This window comes from Misgurnus anguillicaudatus, chromosome 6 (genome assembly GCF_027580225.2).
Source record: "Misgurnus anguillicaudatus chromosome 6, ASM2758022v2, whole genome shotgun sequence".
NCBI lineage: Eukaryota > Metazoa > Chordata > Actinopteri > Cypriniformes > Cobitidae > Misgurnus > Misgurnus anguillicaudatus.
Genome location: NC_073342.2, coordinates 8,011,763 through 8,032,500, shown reverse-complemented (window position 1 = coordinate 8,032,500; position 20,738 = coordinate 8,011,763). Strand labels below are relative to the sequence as shown.

At 38.2% G+C, this 20,738-nt stretch overlaps 1 protein-coding gene across 1 annotated transcript in view; it reads left to right on the top strand.

Annotated features, from left to right (window-relative positions):
* The window catches only part of LOC129433657 (macrophage mannose receptor 1-like), a 61,556-nt gene extending 40,818 nt beyond the window's left edge, over window positions 1–20,738 (top strand). Inside the window, exons 2-4 of the mRNA XM_073868456.1 lie at window positions 2,330–2,365; window positions 2,455–2,808; window positions 18,123–20,738. Coding sequence (XP_073724557.1) covers window positions 2,332–2,365; window positions 2,455–2,808; window positions 18,123–18,478 — 744 coding nt within the window. The 5' untranslated portion in view covers window positions 2,330–2,331 and the 3' untranslated portion in view covers window positions 18,479–20,738. The remainder of the gene's footprint in view (window positions 1–2,329; window positions 2,366–2,454; window positions 2,809–18,122) is intronic.

The following is a 20,738-nucleotide window of genomic DNA, read 5'->3' as shown; positions in this document are numbered from 1 at the left end:
CACAGTTGCTGATTTCTTTTTAGCTTTGTGCAGTTGAAGCCTTGTTTACACTTTTGCAATTCGAATGGCTCTACTCTACGGCATGAACCTGCGGGCTCCTCAGTAAACCTACAAGGCTTTTATGCTTGACGTGCTCTCCGTTGTATAATTCTGTGAAATGACAGAGGGCAACTCGTGAGTAAATGTTCTCAAAACCATCAAAAAGCAGCGATGAGAGGAAGTAGTTTGCCGAATAATTTGTCAAACACTCATCTCGTGAGAAGTTTGTAAATACGTGGATTTCTTCACATAAAAACTGATTAGGTTGTGGGTCATTTTGACAATACATGAAAAAGTTTTTATTATGTTTTTATAAAACATCACTTTACTTGAAGGGGTGTTCATAAGGCTGACATGACACCTTCATAACCATGACATGACACATGTCATGAATATGAAAGAGATTTTATTGACGTTTATGACTACTGTCATTAAGTGTCATTTGTTCAATTATGTCATTTTTATTGCAAAGATGACATTGTTTGAGATGTCTTTGTTATGACAACTTGACATCAACCAAGACAACACAACTGACCACTTTTTACCAGTGATACAAACTGAATTTGTAATTAAAATGTTATTAAGTGTTAATACTCTGTAAAATAGTTTTATAACAGCATCATGAATATTTTTTCTTGACCTCAACTACAGTGGCACAAATATTATTTGTCATTAAGTGTTAATACTCTGTTAAATGGTTTTATAACAGCATCATGAATATTCTTCAGTTCATAATGTTTATTTGACCGAGTATTACTAACATTTTTGACAAAGTATTAACACTTAATGATTTAAATCACAGTTTAATGTAATGTTAACCCACAAAGCTAGGTAGTTTCTTAAGTTTGATAATTATTGTTTATGATTTATAGCAAGTTGTGTTGTATTGGTTTATGTCAAGTTGTCATAAAGATATCTCAAACAATGAGGTATGTAAAATAAAACGAAAGTTTCTAAGCAGTTGCACACATCTAAATGCTTTTTGGCATTCAGAAATAGACCCAGATAGATTTCAGCACAATAGGGATACTTGCACTGAATCACCAATTTCACATGTATTTTGTGTATTTTTAAAATACAAACTACTGTATTTGTATTTAAATACATTTTTCCTCACAGTATTTTGTATTTGTATTTAAATACATTTTTCAACACAGTATTTTGTATTTGTATTTGAAATACATTTCAATGTATTTATGCCCATCTCTGATGAAGAACAAACTAAACATCTCTATTGGTCAGAGGTAATTTAGTCTTAGTTATAGAAACCCAATCGTACATGAGAATACAGGTTATTTTTTAAAAAGACAGACAACATACATCACACATGCATAAATGTATTTACGGACAAGACCTAAAAGACATTCCTTGCGTCTCTGCAGGACCATTCACACCTTATCAGCTCTCTGTTGAGCTTCAAAAGGGGTCGTAAACAAGAGTTCTGGGATGCTTTCGGGGGAGTTCGAACCTACTAGGTACAAAGGTTGATATCAAGAGACCTTAGGAGATTAAGAGGGAAACTTACTTATGATATCATAATTCAACTGTGAATCAGATCCAACAGCTGTGGCACCCCAAGCCAGACGCTACAATGGAGATGGGTGGGGGTGGTTGGTGAGATGCTTAGAAACTTCAGCGTTGGTCAGCGAATAAAAAGTTCACCGGAGTATTATAACTACAACTCCCATCATGCCACACACTCCACATATAACCCTGTATCTGTGGCTCATTACCCAAGCAACATACTGCACGTATACTGAAGCATTACTCTGACACTGACCCCTGTGTACTTTTTATGCTCTTGTTTTGGTTTACCTGTTTGCCCTGCCTGACTGTTGTTTACTGTGCTGTCAATAACACTGCATAGAGTATGGATCCAGCCTCGTCTCAAGCCTCGTTACAATCTGTTTTTAGATTTTGTCCCTGCTGAAAAAAACAGCATCAAACCAGCATGGGAATTATGCTGGTCTATGCTGGTTTAGCTGGTGGTCACAGCATACCAGCACCAAAACACAACATATGCTGGTATGACCATCATGGGATGCTGGTTTAGCTGGTGCTAATGCTGGTGTTGATGCTGGTTTTGCTGGTGTTCACTAGCAAACCAGCACCAAAACACAACATATGCTGGTCTTGCTGGTATGCTGTTTTTTTCAGCAGCGGTGGTTGTTAGAGAATAAATAAACTTACCAACTGACCAATCAGAATTAAGTACAATTAGATATCCATGTAATAAAAAAAGAGTAATTTTATCCAGAAGAGTCTGATTTTTGTATGTTTAACCCTTTAGAAATGGCACAAATGCTATATTTCAGACTTCTCATTGGTAAGTACATGTTTATGGTTTATATTTTGTTTAAAATGTAATAAGATTTGACTCTGTTAAAACAAAGAATCAATTTCTCTCTTTCATAGCTCTCTGTGCATTATCTGAATGCATTCCTCACCGCTATCACTATATAAATATAAGTATGAACTGGACTGGAGCTCAGAGTTACTGCAGAGAGCACTACGCTGATCTGGCCACAGTCGACAACATGAATGACATGAAACAGCTGATGAGTCAAGTAAATAACAGCAGGGATATTGGCGTCTGGATTGGACTGACCAATACAGGTGTTTATAAATGGAAGTGGTCTATGGGTGATCCTGTAAACTATAAAAACTGGGAAACAATGAGTGGGGGTGATGGTAATTGTGCATATATGATAAATGGAAAATGGCGTGATCTGAGCAATGGTCAGAACCAAGGGTTCATTTGCTACAATGGTGAGTGCAGCTTCCTAAAATTAGAACTAACCTTCATTAAACAAAACACAAATCATATGTCAACCCTTATGTAGTCTCAGCCTCAGACGTCACGCCCATAAACTGTTGGCTGAACGTCTGATGGTTTTCGTACACTTTTCTGGAAACCCTGTGAGAATGTTAAAGTCGTCTTTGATTGGTTGAAAAAAAACGGATTTCCAGGAGACGCGGGTGTCGCGATTAGTTTCGGTCCCTGGAAAACAAAGCTCTGATGGAAGAGAATCAGTCGTGTTCACGTGGATAATAATGACCAGTTATCATGATCAGCTAAACATTGGATTCTCAAAAATATGCAAAGTTCGCAGCATAGACTCTCTAAAAGACGTCCAAGAGTTTTGCTTGAGGCAGTAGTGGAGTCAAAAAGTTCGGTTCTCCTGAATTGCTTGTATGTGTTAAAAAGTGGAGAGATATGCTTCAAACAGATGTTTAACGGGAGCGTTTCATTGGTGTGGCTGTTGATGAAGTGCACAACGTTGTCCTGTGGTGAGTAATGTTGTTTATTTAGAGGCTACTCGGTTGCGGCTGGTTATTTCAATAACTGACTTGTTGCCAGCCGGCTCGTTATTGTGGGGAGTCCGAAACGTGACGCTAGATGAAACAAACTGTGATTGGTTGTTTGACATGTCGGTAAAAAAGCTTGTGGGCGGGCTTTGTCCAGAAAAAGCAGTGAAAAACACCAGACCTTCAGTATTGAAGGTCTGGCTACGCGAGACTAACCCTTACGCAACAAAAATATATTTCTCAATATATTACATGACAACATATTTCATGTGTCTCCATATATTGTGAAATTTACATAGTAAAATGTATTGTGATATATTATATAAGAATATATTATATATATATATATATATATATATATATATATATATATATATATATATATATATATATATATATATATATATATATATATATATATGTGTAAGTGATATATTGCAATATATTATACAATACTGCAATTATTGCCGTTTTCATATATTGAGTAAATACATCTCATTATACTATTTAATATATCCCATAATATATTGGAAATATATGGAGTAATATGTTGATACATATATTCTAAATGTATGTAATATATTGCAGATATATTGGCAATATATGGAGTAATATGTTGATACATATATTCTAAATGCATGTAATATATTGCAGTATATATTGGCAATATATGGAGTAATATGTTGATACATATATTCTAAATGTATGTAATATATTGATGTATATATTGGCAATATATGGAGTAATATGTTGATACATATATTCTAAATGTATGTAATATATTGCAGTATATATTGGCAATATATGGAGTAATATGTTGATACATATATTCTAAATGTATGTAATATATTGCAGAATATATTGGCAATATATGGAGTAATATGTTGATAAATATATTCTAAATGTATGTAATATATTGCAGATATATTGGCAATATATGGAGTAATATGTTGATACATATATTCTAAATGTATGTAATATATTGCAGTATATATTGGCAATATATGGAGTAATATGTTGATACATATATTCTAAATGTATGTAATATATTGCAGAATATATTGGCAATATATGGAGTAATATGTTGATAAATATATTCTAAATGTATGTAATATATTGATACATATATTCTAAATGTATGTAATATATTGCAGTATATATTGGCAATATATGGAGTAATATGTTGATACATATATTCTAAATGTATGCAATATATTGCAGTATATATTGGCAATATATGGAGTAATATGTTGATAAATATATATTCTAAATGAATGTAATATATTGATGTATATATTGGCAATATATAGAGTAATATGTTGATACATATATTCTAAATGTATGCAATATATTGCAGTATATATTGGCAATATATGGAGTAATATGTTGATAAATATATTCTAAATGTATGTAATAGATTGCAGTATATATTGGCAATATATGGAGTAATATAGGGCTGTCCTCGACTAAGGATTTACATATTCGAATCAGAATTCTCGAATCTTTTCATAGTCGAATCATCTATGTGTGTGTGTGCATGGGTTGGGAGGGGGTCAGACCAGGTACAAGTTGATAACTTTTATTTTCTTTCACAAGCAGCACACATAAACAACTTTCTGATTAAGTGACCAAAACTGTCTTTCAAGTGATGAACGAAGACAAAACTTACGATGCATTTATATATTGTTGAGGTAAAATGTAAGGCAACATTGGTTTAATTATTCCTCATAACATTTTAAAGCCACGATCTACAGAACATCACACAAAAAACATTTTGATAACTAAACCTAAAAATATAACAAAGGTGATCCTGCCTTGGAAACCTCGGCTAATTCAGTGTTTTTATTTAATTTGGAGATTAAGCGCGTCAAAGCAGTCATGACCAAAAAAACGACAAATGAGAAATGACAAATAATTTGTGATTGTTACTGCAAATTATAAAAACTATAAGCTTTATATACAATTCATAAAAACACTGAAATTAATGATTTTATAGACACTACGCGTTATTATTTAACACAGAAATACCTGCTTGCTTTCACTTCAGGCATAAATATAGGTTCGGTGCAGATATTTTCCGTTTCATCACCGAAATTTAAAGAAACGGCTTACCTGTTTTGTAGTTTAACTTTTGACAAGATAACCACTATGTTCTAAATACATTTTAAAAACTTATACCCGTCGAAAACATCCGTTTTTTTTTAATGTTTTAGTTTGATGAACTTCTAAATATGAGACGAAGCGCACCTAGCACGTTCGGCTAAATTGCATGCGCAAGCATGGCCAGCACGCAATAGCGCAACATCGATACAACGAAAAGCAATCCAAAATTTACAGACTTAAATTAGATCAGAATTTACGTTTATAATAAATAAATTTTTTAATAAAATAAGGTCAGAAGTAACAAAGTGCAGAACAAATATGTGCGTGCACGAAAACAAAACACAAGCCAAATAGATACATAAGATAACCCAGAGTGATTTATAAATAAAATAAAATAAAGAAATTATTACAAGAATGAACATATAGCCAAAATTGCCAGCTTTTGCTTTTAAATGTAGAAACAAAGAGGCAATGGTTTATTAACATAGGAACCTCTTATGGACGTGTAGCCCGGTCACAGCTGGTTGCTGGATTTATTAACGCATTTTAAAAATATTTAAAGCTGATACTTCACATATTATTTGCAGAATTATAATAATATGCTGTATATTAATATATTGGGAGAAAGCTGTTATATGTGAAATCAGAGTTGTGCACAGTGCACCATATACGGCCAAAATTAAAGCATCCTCATTTCATAACACATCTGCGACGATTCGACTGTGAGATTGGTAGTTGAATCAGGCTTCTCCTATCGATGCATCAAATCTTCGACTATTCAGGGTCACCCCTAGAGTAATATGTTGATACATATATTCTAAATGTATGCAATATATTGCAGTATATTGTAAAATACATGAGTAATATGTTGATATATATATTCTATATAAATGTAATTTATTGGAGTATATTGATAAATATAAATAATTGTCGCTTTTAATATATTGTATGTGAATATAATATATGTGTTTATATATATATCTCTCAAAATATATGCAATATTATATTCATAAATATCCGCCATATTGTATTCCGATTGATATGCAAAAATTTATTAACAATATATGTACAGATATAGTGGCACATGCATGTTTACTATATGGTAGAATGTATTTTAAATAACACGTAAAATTATATAGAAATATATACATAAAAATATGTGCACACATTTATACCACATATTAACACAGACTAATGGATAATCTATCAAAAGCCACCTTTATTTTCTTTTAATCAGGCACCCATACTAAAACCAATTTGAGGTAGAGAGCTAAACAGACCTATTACAACCACAAGAGGTTTTGCACATAGTCAGACAATGTGGTTTGCTTTACATTACATAAATGTCTTGCATTACATTTACATAAATTACATGTTAAAAGAGTGACATTAAACAGAAAATATACAAAATATAAATTAAAGCAATTTAAATTACCAATGTCTATTTATTTCAAACTTCAGCAGTGCCGTTATACAGTTAAAAATACAATATAAACAAAATGCACAGACAAAAATAGATAAATACATAATAAACAAACTTTCAAGGAGCTTTGGCAACATGGAAAAGCAAAGAAATAAATTGCCAAAAGAACAGGCCTTTATCCTGGTTAGAAGTCCATCTTAGCTCTTCACTGATTTAAATGACTTATATACCCATGCTTTTACACTTCACCTGGTGTCTTAGCTCGCTTATTCTACTGTTGATGGATTTTCTAACATCAGCTTCGGCCGTGGAAACTGGTTTAAAACAGCATCTGTGGAACAAAACAACAATGATTACTCTCTCCCTTCTCACTCCTTCCCCTCTGGTTCACAAAAATCTCTCCTGTAAGAGATGCAATCAAAACTGGAAAGCACCACCTCTGAAAACTATAGCCGTTTCTCAATACCAAGTACGCCAAACTCGGACTTGTGTCCTTCGTAGTTTGAACTTGCAAGTTCAGACTCGGAAGAACGAACTCCTGACGCGAAATGCATTCTGGGAAACTTCGCCGTCATAAGTCCACACAAGTCTCCTCTGATGCATCCTCGATAAAATGGGCGGATCAAGAACACATCCGGGGATCCTATGTGAACTTGGGCTTGATGCGAACTTTGAATTGGAACAGTACTTGGGCCGCGACTGATGACGTTTCACAAGTCCACAAGAACGCAAGTACAGACAAGAACGCATATTGAGAAATGGCTTATGTACCTTGTTTTTCCTGGGTTGAAAGCATGCCAACGATCAGTCTCCTTCTCGAGTTTTACTGGTGGTTAGCAAACAACTTTTAGGTGCAGTACCGCCACCTACTGATTAGGAGTATGAGTTAGGACTATAGGTCAGGGCCTATCAGCCTCCTTGTTGCTAGTGTCTCTTACGTGTCCTGTCCTCTCCTCGTGCCTGAATCTCAGCTTCCTACTCAAGGGATTATGCTCCATCGCCTTGGCACGCATTGTGGTTGAAGCAGGCGGTGCTGAGTAGAGTACTGACAAACATAGAAAATGAAAGGAAGGTCTCTGCGGTTTCAATAAAACTGTTATTTGTGTAATGCAGATTTTTGTCTTCAATATTTTCTTTAGGCTATATCCCATTCACATGCATGCATATGGTGCAGTTGTTTATTTGGAAAGTATAAATTGTTAAATCATACATACATACATACATAGCACATGCATATATTCATGGGCATTGCTAGATATAAAGCTCTACTGGGGCACAGGCCCCCCATTTTTTGCTGACTTTTTTTGAAAGCCTGCTGTGTGCAAGAAGTGTGCAACACTTCTATACAATATTGGTATCAGTGGTCAGGCGCTAGCCTGGTTTAGGTCGTATCTAACCAATCGCTATAACTTTGTTTATGTAAACGAGGAAGAGTCATATCACTCCCTGGTTAAATACGGTGTACCGCAGGGATCGGTTTTAGGTCCTATCCTGTTCTCGTTATACATGTTACCTCTAGGAGACATTATCAGGAAACATAACATAAGTTTTCACTGCTATGCGGATGATACCCAGCTTTACATCTCCTCACATCCCAGCGAAACACACACGTTTTCTAAGCTAACAGACTGCCTTAGCGATGTTAGTGACTGGATGGCACATAACTTTCTTAAGCTGAACTCCAATAAGACAGAGATACTTATTATTGAACCGAATCGCTACAAACATAATATGTCAGATTACAAGTTGCACATAGATGGCTGCACTGTGGTGCCATCTTCCACGCTTAGGAACTTAGGTGTGATGTTCGACAGCAACTTATCCTTCGATAGTCATATCGCCAACGTCTGCCGCACAGCATTCTTCCATCTTAGAAATATCTCGAAAATACGCCATATACTGTCTACATCTGACGCAGAGAAGCTTATCCATGCTTTTATGACCTCTAGAATAGACTATTGTAACTCGCTACTCGGGGGATGCCATGCAAATCAAGTAAACAAGCTTCAGCTAGTTCAAAACGCTTCCGCAAGGGTACTTACTCGATCTAAAAAGTATGACCACATAAGCACAATTCTGGCATCTTTACACTGGCTACCAGTTAAATATCGCATACAATTTAAAATATCACTAATCACCTACAAAGCTTTAAATGGCCTAGCACCCTCATATCTTAGAGAATTACTATCAGAATACAATCCATCACGCACACTACGGTCGCAAAATTCTGGTCTCTTGATTATCCCTAGACTATCAAGTGTCTAAAAGTGGAAGGTCATTTTCCTACTTAGCCCCTAAGCTCTGGAATGATTTACCAACCGATGTCCGAGAATCAGACACAGTCGATAATTTTAAATCTAGACTTAAAACTTTTCTCTTCAACAAAGCATTCGCATAATTTGTCTAGTAAAAGTACTTAACTCGAAATAGTTATCTGTACGGAACAAAGCACTCGCGGTCATAACACAGATCAACCAAATAAATAAATAAAAATCTTATCTTAACCTATAGTCGGATTGCGATTTTGGAACTTTCGTGTTCTTGTGAATAGTATGCCATACAAACCCGTTTGCCACTGAACCTGCATTAACGACGACAGTGGGGCCTCCAGCCTTAGTCAAACGGGTTGGCACGTATGGTTGGGGTGTGATTTTGGCGCTTTCTTTCTATTGCGAATAGTATGCCATACAGACCCGTTTGCCACTGAACCTGCATTAACGACGACAGTGGGGCCTCCAGCCTTAGTCAAACGGGTTGACACGTATGGTCAGGTTGCGATGTTTGGCGTTTTTTCGTGATCTTGTAAATAGTATGCAATATAGACCCGTTTGCCACTGAACCTGCATTAACGACGACAGTGGGGTTACAGGCCTTAGTCAAACGGGTCGACAGGTTTCATTTTCTCTTAAAAATCGGAAGGTGACCCTTAGTTACTATATATACCGTCGCAGTGGGCCCCCAATTTGCAAAATCCTCAACTGTGGATAATATAATTATGCTGCAATAGTTAGTCTGTCTGAAACTAAGCTGATTCAACCACATCACTGTGTGACACTTGCATTACATGTGAACGGCCCCTACGCTAATATGATTTTGTTTTTCTCTCCCTGTCTCGTCCCTGGGTCCCATTGACCCTGAGGACAATGGGACAAACAGACCCAGTTCCTGTAGATGTGAAAGTCGGCACACCTCTGATCTACTGGTCGTCCTTCAATGTGATGCCCAGCTAATGCCTGACCAACGACCACCGGCAGGACCCGCTTAATATCCGCTTAATATCCGCTTAATATCCGCTTAATCTCTGCTTAATCTCTGCTTAAGCTCCTTATCCGTTAATATGTGTGTATATACATGTATATCTCCCAAGGGTTTTTCCCTCCTAGGACTTTTATTTCCTCGGCTAAACAACCCGGGGTTTTTGTTTTTTTTCTCCTAGGGGGTTTTTTACCCCGGGGAGGTAGCCTGCTTGGGCTTAACTTAGCTTCTTCTTCTCGACGTTACATTAGTAATAAGCTCGCTCATAATGTCGCGTCATAGCCGCAGCAAATTTGACTGCTTATGCTATTGTGTATTATGTTATGCTATCTGTCGTTTTTCTGTGCTTTTACTGCTTTTATTAATGTAAAGCTGCTTTGAAACAATTGAGTATTGTGAAAAGCGCTATATAAATAAAATTGCATTGAATTGAATTGAATATCCTTTGCTTAACCCACTATTCTACAGTTCAACAATTACTGCAAAATTTACATCTTCATTATACCTAACATTTTTACACAATTCTTGAAACTATGCCTCATATTCTCAAAACAGTAAAGACAAACTTTTCCCTCAGACAAAACACACAAGCTTTCAAAAACACACACACACTACAACATAGTATTACACACTGGTGCAATAAAATCAATATATTCAATATATTCAAAACTGGTAAGTTGCTTGGGGTTCTCCCCCTTAAAAACATTTTCATATGACCAAAAAAGACACAATCAATGTATGCATTTGCTAATAAAATGTTTTATTCATTAATGTGCTATACACAGCACAACTGTAATGTTTTTTATTATTTTGCCTCAACATCCCGTCTTACAGTTTTTCTGAATTGCTAAAACACATTTTTTGAAACCATCACTCATTTTCTCAAAACCATAAACCCAAATCCCAATTTTAAACTAAATTCACAGAACCATGACTCTTCTAGCAAAATCAAACAATTCCTTCAAAACCATTTCACTTGTATTCAAAATCAAACTAAGCTTTCAAATCATACACACACAAGTCTATAATATAAAACACTACAAGCATCCATTAGACAACACCTTAAAAAATGGAAAACACAACATCCAGGAGATCTGCTTACAGAAAAAATACATGTTTATTGTACATAACAACACACTTGACAAATTCTGTTAAAAATCTCTATCACTGTAATCACAAGTTTAGTTCAGTAAATATATAGTGAATACTTTACTGTAAGTACTGCAGGTAATAGTAAGTTTTCAAGTTTTTGCCTGCCTGTGTTTAGCATTTATAAAACAAGTTCATTGCAGTGTGAAATGTGTGTTTTAGTGAGAGGTTTGTGTTTAGTGTTTTGCAAAAAGAGTGCATGATTTGACAAATGGGTTTAGGCCACTATGAATTTGGTTCATAGATTGGGGTTTAGTGTTTTAGCAATTCAGAAAAACTGTAGTTCTGGGTCAGGCCAGAGAATCTCATAAACATCACAGGCTATATTGGTCCTAGCCAAACATCAAGGGTAAAATCCTCTTGCCTGATCCACCCCTTGCATTCATCTACTGATATGTTGATCTGTATGGAAGGCAATTTGATGCATTTCTTTATTCCAGTAGCATAGTCAAACAGTGTATGCACACTAAAGTTACTGTACAGAACAGTCTTACTGTAAGTACATCTATCTGTTTTCTTTCCTGAAGGCTCTGAAGATGGAGGCAACAGTGAAGCGACTCAAGTTAGGCTTTACTCGTTTCTCCGCCTCCCTCATAGTCATGGACCAGGACATGGTCAACTAAAGTGGCTTGAATTTCATCTGAAACTGCTTGTCACCTTGCCCTTCATCTCCCTCCTCCTCTTTCACCATGTCCTCCTCCTCTTCCTCCTCCTTCACCATGTCCTCTTCCTCCTTCACCATGTCCTCCTCCTTTCCCTCCTCCTCTCCCTCATCCTATTCCTCTCCCTCCTCTTCCTCGACCTATTTCTTCATCATGTCCCCTCCCTCCTCCTTTACCATATCCTCTTCCTCCTCCTTTACCACGTCCTCCTTCTTTCCCTACTCTTCTGCCTCCTCCTCTTCCTTTCCCTCCTCCTCTTCTGCCTCCTCCTCTCCCTCCTCCTCCTTGACCTATTTCTTCATCATGTCCTCTTCCTCCTCCTTCACCACGTCCTCCTTCTTTCCCTCCTCTTCTGCCAAGTCTGTAGAATTGCATTGTTGCTGAGACAGATTTAAGATGTTCTTAAGATTATTAGTTATTAGATTTTCGTTAGATAATAATATTCAAAGATTTTAACATTAATTAACATTAATTCTGCATATTAAAAAAACTGCATTTTTAAACTAAAACACAGCAAAAAAAGTGACACCTGAAAATGTGTTCTACAACTAATCAAGACAAGAGGTTTTCCTGAGATTTTTCCTCTAATGTTTCAGACCTGACCGGGTGAGGATGTAGTTTGTCTTACCTCCTTTAAACTCATCATCTCTCTTGTCTGCTTCGCTTTCCCTGCTTTGCACAAAACATGTTCATCTAAAGAAGCCAATTAATAATCGAGTCAAAATAAGATTAACATTATTATTTAGAAACTTTCTTTAGTCTGGCCATGTTTTCACAAGCTAAGTCACTCGCATGGCGTCACCTTTTGAATGCGGTTGTGCGCAGATGAACGCAAAGACGTGCGTGGTCATGGATACATTTCTGCAGGTTTGTACTCTAAAAATACTTTATTTGTAACAAACAGGAGATAAAGAAATTACAAACGGCTCTCCTCACGTTTCAGCACTTTGGACTGCGTTTTTTTTTAGCAAAGAGTTTTTTTAAGCATTACTTACAAATGTTTCTCATCTCGCCATACCCACAGGTACATCATATACAATAAATCCGTGAGGTAGCATTAAAAAAAAAAAACATTTAAAAACAGACGCATTTGTTTAAAGCAAAGCATTTATTTACTTATCAGGCTGCAGGTAAAGCAGCTCTTTGCGCCTTCTGACGTCTCATAATCAGTCCTCATTTATAAATATGTCCAAGAGACTCAATAATAATCTCTTAAATTCAATCCTTTAATCTTTCATATTTAAAAGCATTTTTGTGCTGCTGCGCATTTATGTACTTTGTGATAAGCAAACCCGCGTTGTCCTCCCATTTATGGGCCATTCTACCGAATTCGTGCAAATTGCTGTCCCGGAACCAAAAAACTAATTTAAAAAGCATTAATGTAGGAAAATGTTTGATAATAAAAAAATATAAGCAAATACCAATCAAAACCCAAAGTAATATTTGAGGTAGCGGCAGGCTTTATATATAAAATATCATCATTTATATGGTGCTTTCAATTGAGAGGTGGTTGTCCCAAACCCCAAGGTCTGAATTTCACCATAGGAAAAAAAATATGAAATATTTTTTGTAATTTTTTTTATCATTGTTTTAAGAAGTATCATTTTGAATACTTTTGTTAATTAAACCCAAAAATATATTTATTGAATATTTTCAGTAAAAAATCATGTAAAATCATGTAAAAAAACACTGTCCCGCATTTTCACGTCACTACCGAAACATTGCATAGTTTGGTCAATAATATAATACTGCTTTAAGCCACTCCCCTCCATTTTGAACCAGAAACTTTGTCTGTGTCTCTCTCCCTTGTGGTGACATGGTGATTAGATCAGTCCCATGGTTTTGAAGTAAATGTGATCAAAAGTTTGGAAATCAGTGTGTGACATTTAAGAATGTCACTACCGATCACACGTTTTCAATGATTAATTAAGTTTTTTTATTTTTTCTACTGGTCATTTAGGTTTTACTCATGTTTCAATGTTGAGAACTGTGCTAGTTAACTACGTACTGATTAGCATCTTAGCAGTAGGATCAAATTTAGCTTAAATCGTCACTACCGAAACAGTCACAACCGAAACATTTGTTGATATTTCGGTTGTGACGTGATTGTTTCGGTAGTGACAAAATGACACTTATTTCTTTATTTTAATAAATAAATAGAAACTTTTAAGTGCACATATATTATTTTTCAGTACAAATAATTTGTTAGTCATATTTCTGTAATGTTGTACGTGATTTGACTAGGACTACAAACTAAGATAAAATGAACTAGGCCAGATTAATTTAATTAATTCATACAGTAGTAGCTTGACTCATTATTGATATAAATGAAGGCTATATGATTCTACCTCTGGTCTCTAGGAAAACTTTCTGCACTAATTTAGCGGGACTTTGACTGATTGCTTTATATAAATGACATAACAGATAGCACTTATCAGTATCATTGTAAATTGACATGTCATTGTTAAGTGTAGACAGGGCAGGCTCACACTAATAATGTAAATGTAAATATCTTTGGTTCATTTGTAGAGATAGCTACAGAGAGAGAGGAATCACCAACATGCATAGACGGAAAGATGAAAGTAAAGCGGACAAACTGAGAGAGCCTATTTACTTGAGACGATACTTATTTTGCTCACTTAGTTTACTTGTAACATTTGGCATCTTCGTGTAATTTTTATAAGTCTCAATTTAAAAAAGTAACATTTATTGAACTTAAAAAACTATATTTCTGTGTGTAAATAATGCCGAAAAAACTCTGTGAACACAGCAGCCACAAATCGGCCAATGCCAATACACATAAAACTCGCAAAAACCGGCCGATATATCGGTCTATCACTAGTTCTTTTATATGAAAATGTATTCAACCTACCTCAAATCAAATAAATAATTAAGTTTACTTCAAACTCCAAAAAGTCAAACTCAGCAACAAGAGAATCAGTTAAGGAGGTTTAGAGAACTTAGAATGTGTAATGGAAAAACAGGCACACATGTGTACACCAACATTACAGATGGACATGGGTGCACACACACCAAATTCTGTAGTTTATACTGTGGGCTTGAAGTTTTATATGGACATACATTGTCATCTTTTTCTCAAGAGATGTGAAAATCAACACAGCATCTTGCATCCCTTCAAGGTCTGAACTATCCGCCATCTCTTCAGCGTAATTTCAGTGCAAAGTGCTTTTATGTGGTGTTGCGTTAGATATTCTTTGTGCTGTATGTTTTGACTGCATAATGCCAACCATTTTTGACTAACTAATTACTTTTTTTTACACAAAATATGGACAATCCAATATGGTCGTCACTACCGAACATTTGATGTCACGACCGAAACAAATAATGTTCTGGAAAAATAAAATAGGTTTTGTTTTCAGAAAAGATGACATAATTTTATTTAGTTAGATAAAAATTTAAACTAATGAATCCTTGAATTTGAAAACTGTATCAGTGCATGTATGGCAATTACAGAGAAATATTGCTTTCAAAATGCATTTAATTTGATGAACCACTCTTACAGTTTTGTTAAAAAAATATTTCTAACCAATTTACCCATGACACTGTCTTTAAAAAAATGTAAAAAATATATTTAGAAGGTTAATGTAAAGAAAATCAGAATAGGCTATTAAAAACCTAATTTTTATATCAAATGTTGTTGTGTTTCGGTAGTGACAAATTTTGGGAGAGAGAAAACATTTCTAAACTGTATAAAAACATGCTAGGAAACTAAAGTGTCCAATCAGTAGATTAATGTTCCTTAGATGTTCTACTATGTTTATGACTACAAAGCTTGCAGGAAAAAACACACTTTTTTCAAGAAGTTTTGAAGTGTCAATTTGCACCAATTCGGTAGAATGGCCCTTATAGGCGCATATTACTAATGCGCTCTTTAAATAACATAAAACATATTGCGCCATTGACTTTAGACTTTAGACCAGGTTTTTGTTGGTCAATGGCGTAGTCTATTTTAGTTGCCTCAAAATAGCAACGCGCCAACAATGCGCCTGAACACACCTCGTTTTTCAGACCAGAACGCCCATGGGCGCAAAGGGGGCGCAAATGCATTTGCTATTTAAACAACGCGGCGCTAAACGTGAAAATTAGGGTGGAAACTAGCGAAAGACACTTGCGTTGCGCATTGCGCTGCATTGCGCCGGGTGTAAGATAGAGCCCAATGAAACGCACACGCACGCACGCACCCAAACGCACGCACGCACGCACACACACACACACACACACACACACACACACACACACACACACAGCAGTAGCTCATAACTTTTATAATAAAGAGTGTCTGAAGATTGACTCTAAATGTAGTAAGAATGATTGAATATTATTATTTTTTTATTTCTTCCTTAAACAGCGACAATCAATGAATACGTCTATGAAACTTCTATTAAAACCTGGAGAGATGCTCAGAGTTTATGCAGACAGAATCATACTGATCTGGCGAGTGTGAGGAACCAGAATGAGAATGATCAGATTCACAAGATCATCAATGACAGTCAGATATCTGTCTGGATCGGTCTGTTCAGTGACTCATGGGAGTGGTCAGATAAGAGTAACTCTGGCTTTAGATACTGGAAGTCTGTTGAACCCAATAATGGTGCTGGTGAAATATGTACAGAAGTCAAAATAAATAATCAGGATCAATGGAATGATGAAGTTTGTAGTCACTCTCAGACCTTTGTGTGTCATGAAGGTGCGTAATAAATATTTGTGTTTCATGTCAAGCCTTTCTTCATTGAGATCTGTCCAGGGCCAATGGATGAAAAATAGCCTTTTGGCTAATTCTGGTGCATTTACAGTAATGTTAATTACAGTTTTTTCCAATTGTTAACACACTAAAATGACATGAACAGCACAACTATTTAAACTGACACACAGAGAGCAACACCTCTTCTGAAGTCTCCAAAAGTCTGAACACATTTTCTGCTTTACACATATTTTGCAATTCACAATGGCACTTTTTAAATGCACTGAACACGGTTCTCTGCACAAGACACAACAATCTGACATAAAGTCACATGTTTGCCTTTTCAAAACACTACCATTCAAAATGACACTACACAAGCTAAATGGCCAATATATGTGCCACCTGCCCAAACACCTGAATGGTTAATTGTTAACACTTCAATCAGGATGTAAGCACTAGAAAAGACCACAAGAACGTCATTGGCCACAGAGCCATTATAGATGTTCCTGGCTAACGTGGTGGGAACATCACAATGTGTGCTGCCATCTCCAATATGGTTGGTGTCCTCCACCGTCACGCCAACCTTGATACAACACAGTCCATGTTCTCACATTTCTAGAAAGACTCCACAACATGCTCATACCATCAGAGTGTATGAATGATGTAGACCAAAGAAACCGGTATGTTGTAGTATGGCACAATGTGAGCTTTCATCGTGCAGCCCCAGTCCAAAACTGGTTTGCTGACTACCAAACATTTATCGTGCAATACCTCCCACCATACTTGCCATTTTTGAACCCCATAGAAGAGTTATATGGAAGGTATATACCCAGCAGCCCTTTGTGCGCATGCCTCTTTTGCAGACTATGGAAGAGACATATGATGAGATTGATGTTGGTGCAATTTAGGGATGGATAAGGCGCTCAAGGTGCTTCTTCCCTCAATGTCTGGCAAGGGAATATATTGCTTGTGATGTGGACGAGGCGTTGTGACTTGTTTGGTGAAAAAAAAATTCAACAGCATGTGTGTGTATCTGCAAATATTTTTGTGCATGTGAACAATCTAATACATATTTTAGTATTATGGCAAAGCATACTAAAGAAAAGTGTACTTTTCATTATGCCCAACTGTGTGTAGTTGGTTAGACAAAAATCTGGTAATATGAATGAAGTGTGTTTCAAGTTGTGTCAAAGTTTGATTTTGATAATGTTATATGTAGTTTAGGTTGGAGTGCTTCATTTTGCAGGATATATGTGGTATTTTGCTATTTGGGTGTGTGGTTTTGTAAATTGTGTTAAGTTTTTTGATAAAACCAGACTAGTTTGCAAAATTGTGTGTTAGCAATTGGAAAAAACTGTAATGGACACTGTCCCTGTCAAATAAATAAATTTAATTTAATTATAACAGAATTAAATCCTACACAGTATTTCCCTTTATGTTTGTGTGTGACTGATGTCATTGTGGTTTATTGTGTGTTCAGATAAGCTAGTATTGATCAATGAGAGTCTGAGCTGGTCTGATGCTCTGAGTTACTGTAGACAGCATCATGTGGATTTGGTTTCGGTTGATTCAGAAGAGATTCAGCGCTGGGTGTCAAGATTGGTTAAAAAGGCCTCTACTCCAGAGGTGTGGTTGGGGTTACGTCACTCCTGTGCTCTGGGTGTTTGGTTCTGGATGAATGGACAGATGGTTTGCTATCAGAATTGGGTGAACAGTACAGTAGATAAGAGCTGTGACACTGTGAGATCTGGAGCAGTTCAGTCTGAAGATCAGCGCTGGATCAGCCTTCCTCAAACTGAACTACGCAACTTCATCTGCACCAGATATGAAGAATGAAATCACATGAAACTGTCACTTACTGTTATATACAACTATTAGTTCCCTTTCAGTCGGTCACTACGACGTCACGTCGTGACCGACGAATTGGGAACTCGCTTAGAGAGACCAATCTGCTTCGTACTCTACTAAAACGCCAATGAACTTGGCATTGAGATATTTGCATAATGCTGGTGCCGCCCCGCCAGGTGCGCATATATCTGCTGCTGAGAAGCTACTCTCTGCTCTCTGGGAACGGTTGCTGAAGTTGATTGACAAGCAGTACTGACACAGCGGACGCTCGCAGTATTCCACTGCTCTGCATATTTTTTGTTTTGAGTTTAGTGTGTGCGTTGCCTCTCCCTGTGCGCATCATCAGCTGAGCACCTAAAGAGTAATTTCCCTAAAGAGTGATACGTGAGAGCTCTGTGTCTTTTTAAAGACAGCCACTCTCTCGTATATTCGGAGATCAGCGTCCTTTTCAGGATAGCTTTTCATCTGTGCGATCTTGGATGCGAGAAGTATAAGGGCTCCAGTGACGGTCACGAGCGCTGTCTTCGTGCTTGGGTATCGAGCACTCCGAGGCTGCGTTCGTGGAGAGTTTTTGGTTCTCTCTGTGAGAGCATAACCCTTCTTGGATTGCGGAGACGACTGTCGTTTCTACGGGAACGACGTCCGCGCCTTTGCAGTGCTGAACGCCGCCATGGTGCGGCTGTCAAGCGTTCGCAGGACGCTCTTCGCATCACTACGCTGAGTAGGATGAAGGATGCGTCCTTCACCTACCGGCCTTCTCATCCTTAGCCGGTTGAGGCTCCGGTGGAGACTGCAGAGTCGTGTTCTGCGATTTCTGCCGAATCCATTGGACCTCCTTCTGGTCCCGTCACTTCTGCAGCATCAGAGGGGTGCCCATTTTTTCCTTCCGAGGCGGAGTCGTCCCGGAGATGGCGGCCGTGCCCGCTCGAGCGACGGAAACGGTAGAGTTGGAGGGGTTAACCCCTCTCCGCCCGAACCGTCCCGCCCACATGATTGGTACTTCGGAGCTGCCCGGGCCTCTACGGTCCTCACCTCCTGTGTGCCTTTCCCGACGGCTCGAAGAGCTGACGTGATTTGCGGCCGTCTTGGCCATTCAGCTTTCACCCCTCACCTCCCTCACCAACGGAGCTGCTAAGGACGGGGATCCCTTCAGTAGAGTGGGGGGTTGCGATGCAGCTGCATTCCTGGAGGGACCACCCAACCCTTCCCTCCCGTGTTTGTATAGACAGTCGTCCGGTTACGGGCACTGCCCATCAGGCATGCGGAGACGCGGCTTCAGCCCTGCACGCAATAACATTGCTGCAGGTTCTCCAAGCGAAGGCTTTAGAGATTTACGAGGGAGGCCGCGACCTTCAGTCATGCGATGTCCACCACAGTGGTTCAAGATGGCCACCCTTGGCTATGTCTGGCTTACATGACGGACGCAGACGAGAACAACTTCCTGAATGCTCCTGTCTCACAGACCGGCCTCTTCGGCGAGCCCGGGGAGTCATAAACAGCTCCGCTGCGCAGACTGAGGCGATCTTCTAGGTCCTGCCCCGGCGGAAGAGAGCTGCCCTTGGTCCACCAACGCCGGCTACTCAGTCTGCCTCTCGCCGTCGGCGTCCTGCGGCGGCCACCTCTGTTCCCCTCCTCGGATCTCATCTCGGCAGCGCAGGGGAACCGGTCGTCAGCAGCTCGCCCGCCCGCTTAGCCGCTTCCCGTGAAAATCGGGAGTTTAAGTGGCCAGAGACGGGCGACCCGGAGTGGCAGAGGATCACTCTTCAGGAGACGGTGATTCGCTCCTTCCCCCGGTAGAGGGTCGGGTGGAAAATCCTTGGTTTACATCTGTTCCACCGGCTGTACCCACTTAACCACACACAAGAGTGCATTCCTCTTCCCTCTCCAGGTCTCCGGAGGATCGAGAGAGCCGTGAGCGGGCACACACCAGCTCACCCTACCTTTCCTCTATCGCCAGCGGGTGTTTTCCGGAGTCTGCGCTCTCCGCGCAGGAGACCAGACAACCGTCACCCTCAGCGGGCTCAGGTCAGTGTCACACACACACATACTGTAGATGTTTATGCTGTCACAGCAGATGCACCAGCAGTCCTACCTGTCTCGCTTTGCTGCCCCACCGCGGGTACTTCGGTAGTGTCGTTAATTCTCCTCGTACGGTCCCTGGATGCTTCGTTTCAGTTCCCAGCCCGTCTCGTTGAGTTTTACGCACTGTCCGCCTCGGTTACGAAATACAATTACCGGCACTCCCCCA